Raw genomic sequence first — 13,461 nt, forward strand, 5'->3', positions numbered from 1 at the left:
TTCTTGATTATATATGTGATGTTCAAGGACTTTCTATTTTGAGAGGAAGTGTGCTAATGGAACACCTCTGATTCTTTGACTAAGCGTATTTTTTTCACCTCATCCTATTCTGTTTCTTTCCGGTCATATGTTTAGAGTACAAATGATCTATAGGAAGCTAAGTTTAATGGTGTACTCAATGACTTCCTATTGCTGGCTTGGAACTCCCTGGAAAAATGCTGATCATTTCTGAATGGTTTGCATTTGGCAAAATAGGGTAAAATTAAGAGTTTAGGCAGCAGTAAGATAATTTGAGTGTCAGCATTCTGGAAAACCCCAACTCCAATTAAAAACTCTGGGACAGACATCTTCTCAAAGTTTTTTTTTTTAATTTGATTTATATGCCGCCCTTCTCTGGAGACTCAGGGCGGCTTACAGTGCGCTAAGCAATAGCCTTCATCCTTTTGTATATTTATACAAAGTCAGCTTATTGCCCCCACAACTGGGTCCTCAATTTACCTACCTTAGAAAGGATGGAAGGCTGAGTCAACCTTGAGCCTGGCGAGATTCGAAACTGCAGTAATTGCAGACAGCTGGTCTTAATAACAGGGTGCTTTAGACCACTGTACTACCAAGTTCCCATTTATTAGAGTAGGTATACTGGCAAATCTGGGAAAACCCGAATCTGACAGTTCTGAGTTTTCCTCAGAAAATCAAAATCCCCTGCACCCCTCAGTCCATCACATGGCCCAATCACCATCCATCCCAACTTGAGCCACCACTTCAACCACTCCTCTTCCAGATTCAGGAACACCATGATCTTGACCAGTGGTGGGATTCAGCCAGTTCGCACCACTTTGGGAGAACCGGTTGTTAACTTTCTGAGCAGTTTGGTGAACTGGTTGTTGGAAGAAATCATTAGGGCAGAGAACCAGTTGTTAAATTATTTGAATCCTACCACTGATCTTGACCAAAAAGAATGCTATTATATCTAACTACTATCCTTCTACTAAATCCCCCTCCTACTTTCCCAAGCGCAAGAAGGTGGCAGGGTGGAAGCTTCCGGCGTTAATATGGCTTCCAAAGCTAACAATGAGATGGTCTATAACATAAACATTGAAAGATACAGTATAAATGTGCATTGTCTTTCCCATAAAAAAATAAATATATGTTCTTCAGGCACAAATTAGCAGGCAGCCTTTTTTGGTCCTCATATTTTATTACTAAAGTCCTGTTTTTGTAATACTTGAGAATCTTTTAAACTGCATTATGTGCACGTTCATAATCCAGTGAAGTCACTATATAGAAAGTATGCTGTTAAATGTGATGCTTTAATATTACCCTTAAGAAAAAAAATGCCTCAGAGCAGTTAATGCTATGAGCTTGTGAGTCTTTCAAGTTTGAGTAATACTGTTCAATATTTCTCAGTAGAAAAAAAGAGCTTTCCTCCCAATAATATCTGAATTGATAAGAATGAATGAGTCAATTTTCTGGAATTCAATGAAAACGTTTGTGGTGGTTCAGTTTCTTTCAGTGTTTTCAGGATCTCATTGATGGAGGTGAGAATAGCTGTAGATAGGACTATAAGGATGGATTAATGAACTAGGCTCATTAAGATAGACTACCAGTGAATCTTAGTAAATTTGAAGAAGTCTTCAACTTACAACCATTCATTTTAGTGACTGTTCAAAGTTACAATGGCATTGAAAAAAATGACATGACTGTTTTTCACGGTAGCAACCATTGTGGTGTCCCTATGATCACGTGATCAAAATTTGGTCACTTAGCAACTGGCATTACGTATTTATGACAATTGCATTGTTCCGGGGTCACATGATCACCATTTCTGCTGGCTTCCAACAAGCAAAATCAGCCGGGGGGTGGGGGCGGAAAACCAGATAACAACCTCATGATTCTGCAGTGATTTGCTTAACAATCATGGCAAAAAGTGTTGTAAAAACATTTGTGCTTAGCAATGGAAATTTTGGGCTCAATTGTAGTTGTAAGTTAAGGACTACCTGTAGCTGAACCAAGTTTCACTGTTTTCCTTCCTTTCCTGTCTAGTTATCTCTTTCCCTTGCTTCATAGCTATCCAGCTCCCTTCCTCTTCTTTTCCACCCTGGGGCTGTTTTGGAAGGAAATACAAGTGTGTACTTGTGACTTTCTATGTGTGACAGTGGTTTTGAATGGTAGTAGTTAAAGGCATATTTGTGAAAAGACCCACAGCAGAAACCCTAATGATGTCCCTAGAATAGGTGGTAGATGGCAAAAAAAATGTAATAATTGCTGCTTGAAAATACTAACAAGGTATGCAGGAGGAAAGAAGGAAGTTCCACTGTCAGAAATGAGAAAGTGTCCTGATTTGTTTTAGATTCAGTTTGAATGCTCTGAGAAGACAGGTTGAATCCATTGATGATTCTTCTTTCTGTCTTTTCTGCTAATATCCTGTACTGAAGCTTATATTACATGGCATGTTAATACAGGTCAGGGAGATGTTTTTTTCTTTTGTTTATGCTAGTTAAACCTAATTATTGGGATTGGGACAAGTTAGTGGAACTCTAAAAGCTATGTTTGCCACCTGCTCAGAAAAGTTGACTCCCTGATGTACGAGGGATTAAAAAGAAAAAAAAAATCAAGTGATCCCAAAGGAATTTTATCTTTATTTTAGAACTGCTATATACCGTAAGTGAAACGGAATTGATTTTGCCATAGAAAGAGAGTGGAAGATTAATAGATTCAATTGTCTTCTTTCAGTGTGTGCTGTTCTTGATAAGGGTAACAAAGAGTTTTACTGCTTACTTGAACATTTTAAAAAAGGTAGATGTAAATTGGGTGTGGATATCAGGGATTGTAGTCTGGAACAACTGGAAAACACCAGACTGAGAAAAGGAATGGTGTGATCTCTGACTTCATTATAAAATCAGTTCTTGATTTATAAGTATTATGTTGCTGTTAATCAAAGTTGTCATAATAGTTAAACTGAAATCATGAGTTAGCTAAATTAAATGGAAAGCTCTGTCTATCTATCTATCTATCTATCTATCTATCTATCTATCTATCTATCTTCTATCATCTATTTACGGTATCATGTTCATCTACACAAACACACACATCTGTCTGTGGAGTCCTTGGTTCTCTCTAAGCTTGGTTGTTTGCCTGCAGATGTTTCATTACCAGACTAGATATCTATAACCAGTGCTTCTTTTCTGACATTGGGGAAACTCATCTACTGAACATTTGCAAAAAGAAACACACACGCACGCATGTACACACACACTTACCTGTCTGTAAGAAGATTCTTTACAGAACAGCCATAAAATGAAGTATCATGGATAGGAGATGAAGCCAGTAATAGGGCACAGCTGTCTAGAATGCTAAATAGATGTACTCTGTATTGCATCATTTTGTTTGAGGTCTCACCTGCTGTTTTGAGATATATCTCTTTACTGCACATGAACCAATTTTATTAATATATTTATATGCAATTACTCCCCCTTATATGAGAAAAAAAGTCACATAATGACTGATGACCAAAATAACAAATCCATTTGCACCCAAAGAAAGAACAACTGTTTATATTTTAGTGCGTTATCTCCAATCTCATTTGAGCTTTTAGAAAGTGTTACTGTGATGTTGGCAACTTTGAAACATGCTAAATAAAATATCTAATAATAGGATAGAATGGTACAACAATAAGAATTAATACAGTAAGAAGTCTTTAATAACTTCAAATATCCCGTTTGGAGAACCTTATAATTTAATGGATTTTTCCTCAAAGAACAGTGTTAGATGTTAAATCTAACAGTGTTAGATTTAAGTAGCAACATGCAGATTTATTAATATATAGTTTTGGAAGCTGATAAGCTTATAAAACCACCAACTTGTACTGGCAACATAATCAAAAGACACACTTTTTTTGTCATGCATAATTCCCAGTAACACTGTCAACATTACTTAATATGCAGAGCATAGACCTTGAAATCTTTCTAATTTTTATAGATGCCTTGAGTTATAAGTATGATGGAAATTAAAAATAATACCTGAAACTTGTTAGCCATTTCATTATTGGTTTGATGGAAGGTATTGTATTTACTGGACTTTGTTTTAGTTATAGTCAAACTTGGATTATGAATCTGTCAAAATTATAATAGCTAATGCTTTCTCGTTAGGCTGCTTCTGTTCTGATGTTTTTGCTAAAAACAGACTCATTTAATTTGTATAGTATTCTGAAAGCAAGAACAAACTATCTTTTAGACTGTTAATTTAAATGGACCTAAATAGCTCCTGTGCTACACTGTAAGTGCTATCTTTGCTGAACTGAGATTGTATGCTCCAGCCAGCACAGAAATCTGCCTAGATAGCACTATACTGTGGACAGCTGTGCTAGAATTTTCTACATTCAAAATATGTATTCTCTTACCCAGCTACAGAATTTGAAACAAACCCTTTCATTGGTACAACACTTTATATCTTGCGCTAGAGCTTTGATTTATGAAAGTAGAACTTTAAAACTTAGAATACTTTTACTTGTTTAGTAACAACGTGTTCCTTTGTTTTTGTGTTAATCAAGTGTCTAGGCCCCGTACTGTGTGCATGCGCACCCAGTACGTCCCAAAAGGAGGCTTGGGAAGGTAAGTAGAACAGCGAGGGGGGGGGATCAGCTGTGGTGCGCAGTTTAGCTCCGCTAGAAAGCAGGAAATCCTGCTTTCTAGCAAAGCTAAACCGTGCAGCACAGGTGATTCTCGGATCGTAGCTTTTTTAAACTACCGGTTCCACCGAAATGATAGCTAACTACCGGTTTGACCAAACCAGTAGCTCTTTTTTACTGCCAGTTCACTTGAACCGGTAGTTTATATCACTACTGGTTTGCCTGAACCAGAGCGAACCGGTAGCATTTCATCCCTTGGCTGCTTCTGATTTGGATGCGGTATGAAAGTTTAAAAATCTGCTGCCATTGATTTGATCAGCTACTTTTTTTGTTTGGTCAAAGGTAAAATCTCTCTTCCTTTCCCTCTCCCTCCCTGCCTATCTTAAAACCATCTCTGAGCAGCTTAGAGTTGATAAAGCAATAAATACAATCATAAAACAAAGCCAAACCTCCCTAAAAAGTGTGTGGATTATCTGTACCAGGTAGTTCTCGATTTACAACAGTTCAAAGTTACTAAAAAGTGACTTATGACCATTTATGATCATTGCAACATCCCCATGGTCATGTGATCAACATTCAGACACTTGTCAATTGACTCATATTTATGACAGTTGTGGTGTCCTGGGGTCCAGAGGTGGGTTTCAGCAGGTTCTGACCAGTTCTGGAGAACCGGTAGCAGAAATTTGAATAGTTCGGAGAACCGGTAGTAAAAATTCTGACTGGCCCCACCCTCATCTATTCTCTGCCTCCCAAGTCCCAGCTGATCGGGAGGAAATGGGGATTTTGCAGTAACGTTCCCATGGATTGGGGTGGGAATGGAGATATTATAGTATCCTTCCCCTGCCATGCCCACCAAGCCATGCCACACCCACCAAGCCACACCCACAGAACCGATAGTAAACATTTTTGAAACCCACCATTGCTGGGGTCATGTGATTACCCTTTGTGACCTTCTGACAAAGTCAATGGGCAACTGAGATTCACTTAACAACCGTGTTACTAACTTAACAACTGCAGTGATTGTCTTAACTGTGCCAAGAAAGGTCGTAAAATAGGATAAAATTCACTTAACTGTCTCGCTTAGCAGCAGAAATTTTGGCTCAGTTGTGATCATAAGTCAAGAACTACTTGTATTTTAAAGAAATTTGCAGTGATGCAAAACACTAATTATAGTGCTGTGTAACTTGATTTTTCTTCTGTTTTCCCACAGTTTGTAGCCCATCCTAACTGTCAGCAACAGCTGTTGACCATCTGGTATGAAAACCTTTCAGGATTACGGGAACAGACCATAGCTATCAAGTGTCTAGTTGTGCTGGTTGTTGCACTGGGCCTTCCATTTCTTGCCACAGGATACTGGATTGCACCATGTAGCAGGGTACAGAGTTTTTTCCCCCTTATATTTTTTCCTTACATTTAAATTAACTCTAGGGAAAATGCTTTTGTATGAACGCTTCTCTTTAAAAAGAATGTAACTATTCTGATTACCAAATTACTGTTTTGTACAGTAGAAACCATCATGATATTTATTATTGATTTCTTTCACTTAATATAGTGAACAGAATAAGTTACTTTCCTTACCTTATCATTATTCTGTTCACAGATGATTCTGGAATATATATAGGCTTATTTATATTTATGTTTCTACACATGGATAGAAATCTCTTCCATCTTCCTCAGAGCTAAAGGCAATGAGTCACACTGTATTTACCTTAGCAGCACATTTGTTCATAAAGGATGAAAGCAACCTGGCATTATTTTTAGTAATAATAAAAAGGTGGCACACCATGTACACACAAACTTGTTCTGTTTGAACTTAGACTTATTGATAGAATTTTACTTCTGAGCAAACTTGAGTTGAAACTTGGCTAGTTCTAAGATATTCTGGGACTTTGTCCATTCATATTTGCCAGACAAATAACTATGCCTATTTTTTTCACTGGAAAAGGGGGAAAAGAAAGCTCCTTTAATAATGGGACATGGGGAAGACCCATTGTTGGTACAATCCGGAGATGCTACAGTATCTTTAAATTTGGAAAAGAGAACTGATCATAGACATATCAAAGCCTTATAAATGATGCTTGCTAATGCTTTATTTTCCCTATCCAGTAGGATATATTAATTTCCTTAATTCACCCAGTATGAATGGGTTCCTGGTTTACCAGGGAATGCCTTCATCTCAAATTCTTGGGCAGTGCTTGCAAAATCCCACTAGATCCCACCAGACCAACAGTATGCTTAAAGAAAGCTAAGCAGATAAAGAGAGAATCATAGATATATTCCAATGACAGTTTCTGCAGTATGCCACTAGAAAGGCTGTAGTATGGCTAGGGAGCACATAGTTGACATTCCATGAATTAGGGAGCACAACCTTACCTTGTATTCCATCTATACTAGTTCTGTATCCCATCACACCTGCTGAGGAACAGTAACATGTTTTAACATGTAAAACATGATTTACTTCTTATGCACTTCCCTCTTATAAAAGGTTTTTGTGCAGTGTATCTGTCATTGGACTTAACTAAAGGGCTAATCTAAGATGTATTGTTTTAGAAAACTAAAATGGAGTGGTCAAAAACCTCTTTAAATGTTTGAAATCAAAATGGGTTCTTTTGATTTCGCTAGAAGTATTCCAATTTTTAATTCCTTACCCAGATGATTCCCAAGCTGACAAAAATGGCTGTTTTAACTTGGAACACTCCTGGTTAAGTGAGAAAATGCCATTTCAAACTGGAAACAGCTGTTTCCATTTCATTTTGAGTTTGCTTATTTAAATGCACACATACCTACTGTATAATAAGATGGACAAACTGGGTCTGCTTTGTTTGCAAAATTTATGAAATGTTTCTTCAAACTTTGTGTACTTTTTGTTGGCCGTAATGATGAAAATAAAGTGGCTTTCACTAATACAAATAACCCATTGTTTTTGATTTTTTTTTTTTTGGAAAAAGCTGTCTCATCTGGTACCAACTTAAGACATAATAAGTGAGCTCATGTATTGAGAAAAAAACTATGATTTAATTATATATATGGACAAAATAAAAAAGTTTGGAAATCCCAATATATCTTATACCTTAAGACACAAAGAGCTATGGTGGCAGTGGTTAGAATGCAGTAGTGCAGACTACTGCAGTTCGATTCTCACCAGCTAAAGGTTTACTCAGGCTTCCATCCTTCCGAGGTCAGTAAAATGAGGATCCAGATTATTGGGGTGATATGCTGACTCTGTAAATTGCTTAGAGACAGCTGTAAAGCACTGTGAAACGGTATATAAATGCTGTTGCTATTGCTATTTGCTGAAAACGAAAGCATGTATAGACGAAAAAAAAGCTAACAACCATACTTTTATTTGCTTTCTTAGCTTGGGAAAATTCTCCGGAGTCCATTTATGAAATTTGTGGCACATGCGGCCTCCTTCATTATTTTCTTGGGACTACTAGTATTTAATGCTTCAGATAGATTTGAAGGCATCTCAGTATTACCAAACGAAACAGTTATTGATTACCCAAAACAGATCTTTCGAGTTAAGACAACTCAGTTCACTTGGACAGAGATGCTTATCATGATATGGGTGCTTGGTATGTATATATTTCCTTATTTCCTTATTGCAGTGTATATTTTTTAGACATCTCTGCATGATGCTATAATGATAAATAAATCACAGCATATTTTTAGAATAGTGGTCCCCAACCCCCAAACTGGGGCCCACTACTGAGTCATGGCCTGTTCGCAACCGAACCATGGGCTGGTGCAGATGCATACATGCATAGTTTGACCCGCATGAATGGTGGGCTGGCACACATGTGAATGTAGCTTGATTCATGTGAGCAATGGGCTGCTGTGCATGCACACACATCTCCACTCCACATCTCCACTCCAAGTCGAGTTGCGCATGTGCGTGCCGGCCCACCGCTTGCGTGAGTCAAACTGCATGCACACACATGCACACTGGCCCACTGCTCACATGACCCTATTCTCCTCTCGCCCCCCTCCTGGATCCCCAAGCAGCAAAGGTTGGGGACCGCTACTCTAGAACATATGGAATTGTTAATATAGAAAGCATACAACAAAAGAAATCATGATTCAGATTACATATGTTCAAACCAAAGAACTTCTCAATCTTGATTCTGGATGTTTTGAGTTTTAAAAGTTGTCTGACCTTATCTTTTTGAGGGGTGAGTTACCCAGAATGCTCATCTAAATAGCTTGTAATACTCAATGCAAAATAGAAACTCTAAACTCAAGACTATGTTGGGAACAGTGACAGCAATAGTATGTTGAGGAACACTGTCGAACAGTACAGTGCACCCCACATATCAATCATTAAGTTTTTAGGTAACTGATATTACAGTGGATTTAGCCTAATATTTAAGGACCTTTTATTGTATTCGTAATAGTATGCACTGGCATGTTATTCAGTGTGAGTAGGCCTAAAAACACCTGCATCATTCTTAGTATGCTTTCTGTTTCTGATCTGAAAGTATAGTCATATACGGGTGTATTTTTAAAAAAAGTCAAATTAGTCATGTGACTTATCTCAGATTGGTTTTGTTTGGGTTGCATCCTTAATTACATTTAACTGGATTTCATTGCATTTCTTTTTCAGGTATGATGTGGTCTGAGTGTAAAGAGCTCTGGCTAGAAGGACCCCGTGAATATATTCTGCAGCTTTGGAATGTTCTTGATTTTGGAATGTTATCTATTTTTATTGCTGCTTTCACAGCTAGATTGTTGGCCTTTTTACAAGCTACAAAAGCACAAAACTATGTGGACAAATATATCCAGGAGACAGATCTCTCTGTAGTCACACTTCCACCAGATATAGAGTATTTTACTTTTGGTAAGTTCAAACACGTTGCCGTGTCTTTGGCATATTAAAATGGCTAATATTCTTTAAAGCACAGGTAGCTAACTCACAATTGGCCAGGATCTGAACACATTTCATGTTTATCTCACATGGCAGATTTAGCAATACTTTATAAAAGGCTTTCTGCGGCTGAATATTAGTCATAGACTGTATACTTCTGCTATTGAATGTGATTTATTATAAAAATTAGCTATATATTTTTTGCTGTTAGGATGTTGTTAATTAGTTTTTCTAACTAGTAATAGAATAACAGAGTTGGAAGAGACTTCTAGTTCAACCCTCTGCTCACGCAGGAAACCCTATACAATTTCAAACAAATGGTTGTCCAATCTCTTCTTAATTTCCAGTGTTAGAGCACCCACAACTTCTGGAGGCAAGTTTGCTCCGATTGCTTTTTAATTTATAAAAAACAAACTAGTTTGATTTGAAAAAAGATATTAAAGCAAAAATGTTACATAGTTTGAATTTCTAAAGAGAATACTCGTTGTTTGATTGGTCCAGAGAAAATACTGTTCAGAATATTTATTGACCACTAATTATTTGAAAATATTTACATCAATCTTTAAACCATATATACATAGTCACAGGCACATGCAGCATACGGAAAGAGATTCAAAAAACTGCTAATTGTGTTATTGTTTTGACAACACAATGAACAAATAGATAAAACTAACAAGCTTCTTGTTTATGTCATTTTTCCCCTAGCTAGAGATAAATGGCTTCCATCTGATCCACAAATCATATCGGAAGGTCTTTATGCAATTGCTGTTGTGCTTAGTTTTTCTCGAATTGCTTATATTTTACCTGCAAATGAGAGTTTTGGACCACTGCAGATTTCACTTGGAAGAACTGTTAAAGACATTTTCAAATTTATGGTTCTTTTTATTATGGTATTTCTTGCTTTTATGATTGGGATGTTCATACTATACTCTTACTATCTTGGAGCCAAAGTAAATGCAGCATTTACTACGTAAGTAACAAGTGCAGAAACAATTATTACTGTATCATTTCTGATCAAATTTGCTGAAAGATTTGATGACTACATACACAGGAAGGTACATTTATGGAGTTTGCTTGGCAATTATACAGAAACAGTTTGGAGGGAGGTTTTTTTTTTTTTTTTACAAAGATGTGTAAGAAAAAGAAAGGAAAGGAAATTAAAACTATATTTGACAATGATAAAATTAAGCAAAGGTAATTCTAGGTTAAAGGAGTGGGATATGTAAAAACACAGACATGAGTAAAAAGCTTTAGAAACACTTGAGAAAGAGACTGACTAGGAGCCACACCATGGTTGTTTCAAAGACATAATATCGTATAAGGACACCTGGGGTCCTTGAAATGTTTTGGACTTCCACACACATTAGATACAGCTCGAATAATTAATAGTAAGGAATTGTACAACTTGTTAAAATATAAAAGGGCACTAGTTTGTTCACCTTGAACTGTAAAGTAATAGAAAGAATGACAGAAAAACTGAGACTACTTCTAAATTGATGTTTGCAATTACCTAATATTTTCTGTTATGTTTATTTGCTGTAATTGTTTCTGAATTTCAACATATAGTACAGTATAGTACTACTATAACATTAGAGTTCATTGGGTTCATGGGCTGACATTAATGTTGTGTTTAGATGAAAGTCTTCTATTGGCATATATTTATTTTATTATTATAAATATTATAATAATAATTATAAAATGACAGTACTTCTATAGCAGTTTGTCAGTTAAGAACCTCTTTTTAGTTTCCAAATCATTTGGGAGAAGTCTACCTTTGTAGTTATTGGTTATTGCACTATGTCTGTATATGCTCATGTGTAAATTCATATGTAAATGCTCATATGTAAACCCAGCTATTGTGGCTTGAAACTTTGGTTTATGACTGTATATATTGCAGAAATCCAACTAAATGATATTTAGTAAAGCATCATTCAATTCTGGTTTTGTATAATGTCAAGCCAGATTTCTGTCTCCATTAATTCTTGTGGTGCTGGTTGGTAATTTTTTAGAATTAAGAATTATTTTCTGTTTGACAATGATCAATACAAGTTGTAAGGCTATAATATAAATATCTAATATTTAAGTTATCAGAAATAGTGACTTACTATGTTAAACAATGTAGCTCCACATCCACAAATTTAATTTACATATACAATAGGGCATAGCATAATCAGTTTCAGAACTGAGCAGAAAATATTTTATGTTCTGCACATTAGGCCCTCTATAATTTTGTTTATTAAGGTAATTAAACTATAAAACTTGTAATAATCAGCTAATGCTTTTTCTTTTCTTTTCATGCAGTGTTGAAGAAAGCTTTAAGACTTTATTCTGGTCAATATTTGGCTTATCAGAAGTTACATCAGTTGTCCTCAAATATGATCATAAATTCATAGAAAATATTGGTTATGTGTTGTATGGAATATATAATGTAACAATGGTTGTGGTTTTACTCAACATGCTGATTGCGATGATTAACAGTTCATACCAAGAAATAGAGGTATGTCTCAATAGTGTTCATATATCTAGAACTAAGAAATCATGTTGATTTTGATAGTTTCCTCTGCTCAGTTGTGAAAATGGATATAGTCCAGTGGTTCTCAACCTGAGGTCTGCGGACCTCTGGGAGGGTCACGATGTTGTCAGAGAGCTTCCACAAAGGCTTGAAGAAATATTATGATTTAAATCTTGAGTTAAGTCTTGGTGGTCCGTGGCCGCAAAAAGTATTTAAAGGGGATCCATCCTGAAGAAAAGGTTAAGAACCATTGATATAACCAAATGATTTCCCTATATCTAATTTTTCTTGTTTTTTGTTTAGATGTACAATTTTTAATATGTACTACCTACCAATCAAATTAAGATGTGGATTAATATTAGTAAAATTCTATTTCTATTGTTTTATCAAAAGAAGTCAATTGTTTAATGGAAGATAATAAAAAACTAACTTGTTTTACCTAAGCTTTTGGAAGTGCTTAGAATATATTTTTCTACCATGTTTTTCCAAAAATAAGCCCCTGTCTTATATTTTTTGAACCCCGAAATAAACGCTTGGCCTTCTTTTCAGGGAGGTCTTATTATTTAATAATAATTATTATTATTTAATAATTATTTAATATTATTATTAAATATTTTTGGGGAGAGCTTATTTTCGGGGGAGGGCTTATTTTCAGGGGGCTTATCCGGGGAGTTCTTATTTTGGGGGAAATACGGTATAAGTAGATTTTTCAGGTAAAACAGTGGATCTATATATTTACACTGTCAAAATTCTGAAAAGACGAGAAAGTAGCAGCATTTACTTCATAATAAAAAGGAAATTACTTGTGAGTGGAATTTTTTTTTTTTGTTTCTGACAAAGGACGACAGTGATGTGGAGTGGAAATTTGCTCGTTCCAAACTCTGGTTATCATACTTTGATGATGGAAAAACCCTACCACCACCATTCAGTCTTGTACCAAGTCCAAAATCGTTCTTTTATCTCTTCATGAAGATCATTAAATTATTGAGGTGCAGAAGGAAAAGATTACAAAAAGACATGGAAATGGAAATAGGTAACTCAAAATCCAGGGTAGGTTCACCCGTTTTTTTATATATAAAAGAGTGTTTTTTATTTTTGACTAATTTGCTGAATCCTAAATTATGGTTTTCACGTAAAAGACATGCTTTCCTGGTTTAAATGCTACATATTTGCAATGTCAGTATCTGAAGTCATATCCATTTACCCATTTACCCACCTAAATGAGTGCAAAAAGAGACTACAGGTAGTCCTCACCTAATGACATCAGGACCTGGAATTTTGGTCATAAATCATTGAGGTCGTTAAATGGCTCACCACATAACTTGACTTGATTTTATGATTGTTTGTACAATGGTAGAAAAGCAAATCATCATCATTATTAAGTGAATCACATGTTTGTTAAGCATGTTTGTTAACCACATGGTTACATGATTGTTAACCAAATTATTCTTCTGAATG

At 35.8% G+C, this 13,461-nt stretch overlaps 2 protein-coding genes across 4 annotated transcripts in view; one reads left to right on the forward strand and one right to left on the reverse strand.

Moving 5' to 3' along the window:
• Nucleotides 1-13,461, forward strand: part of TRPC3 (transient receptor potential cation channel subfamily C member 3) — a 45,859-nt gene that overhangs the window by 24,599 nt on the left and 7,799 nt on the right. The window contains exons 4-9 of the mRNA XM_034442752.3: nucleotides 5,838-6,002; nucleotides 7,986-8,202; nucleotides 9,231-9,464; nucleotides 10,197-10,461; nucleotides 11,793-11,988; nucleotides 12,844-13,053. Coding sequence (XP_034298643.2) covers nucleotides 5,838-6,002; nucleotides 7,986-8,202; nucleotides 9,231-9,464; nucleotides 10,197-10,461; nucleotides 11,793-11,988; nucleotides 12,844-13,053 — 1,287 coding nt within the window. The remainder of the gene's footprint in view (nucleotides 1-5,837; nucleotides 6,003-7,985; nucleotides 8,203-9,230; nucleotides 9,465-10,196; nucleotides 10,462-11,792; nucleotides 11,989-12,843; nucleotides 13,054-13,461) is intronic.
• LOC148112594 (uncharacterized) overlaps nucleotides 1-13,461 on the reverse strand; it is a 30,956-nt gene that overhangs the window by 5,816 nt on the left and 11,679 nt on the right. For all 3 annotated transcript variants that reach the window (XM_087874600.1, XM_087874599.1, XM_087874601.1), the window contains exon 3: nucleotides 3,261-3,402. In XM_087874600.1, coding sequence (XP_087730726.1) covers nucleotides 3,261-3,402 — 142 coding nt within the window. The remainder of the gene's footprint in view (nucleotides 1-3,260; nucleotides 3,403-13,461) is intronic.

Source organism: Pantherophis guttatus, chromosome 8 (genome assembly GCF_059756535.1).
Source record: "Pantherophis guttatus breed Tessera chromosome 8, ASM5975653v1, whole genome shotgun sequence".
NCBI classification, from domain to species: Eukaryota; Metazoa; Chordata; class Lepidosauria; order Squamata; family Colubridae; genus Pantherophis; species Pantherophis guttatus.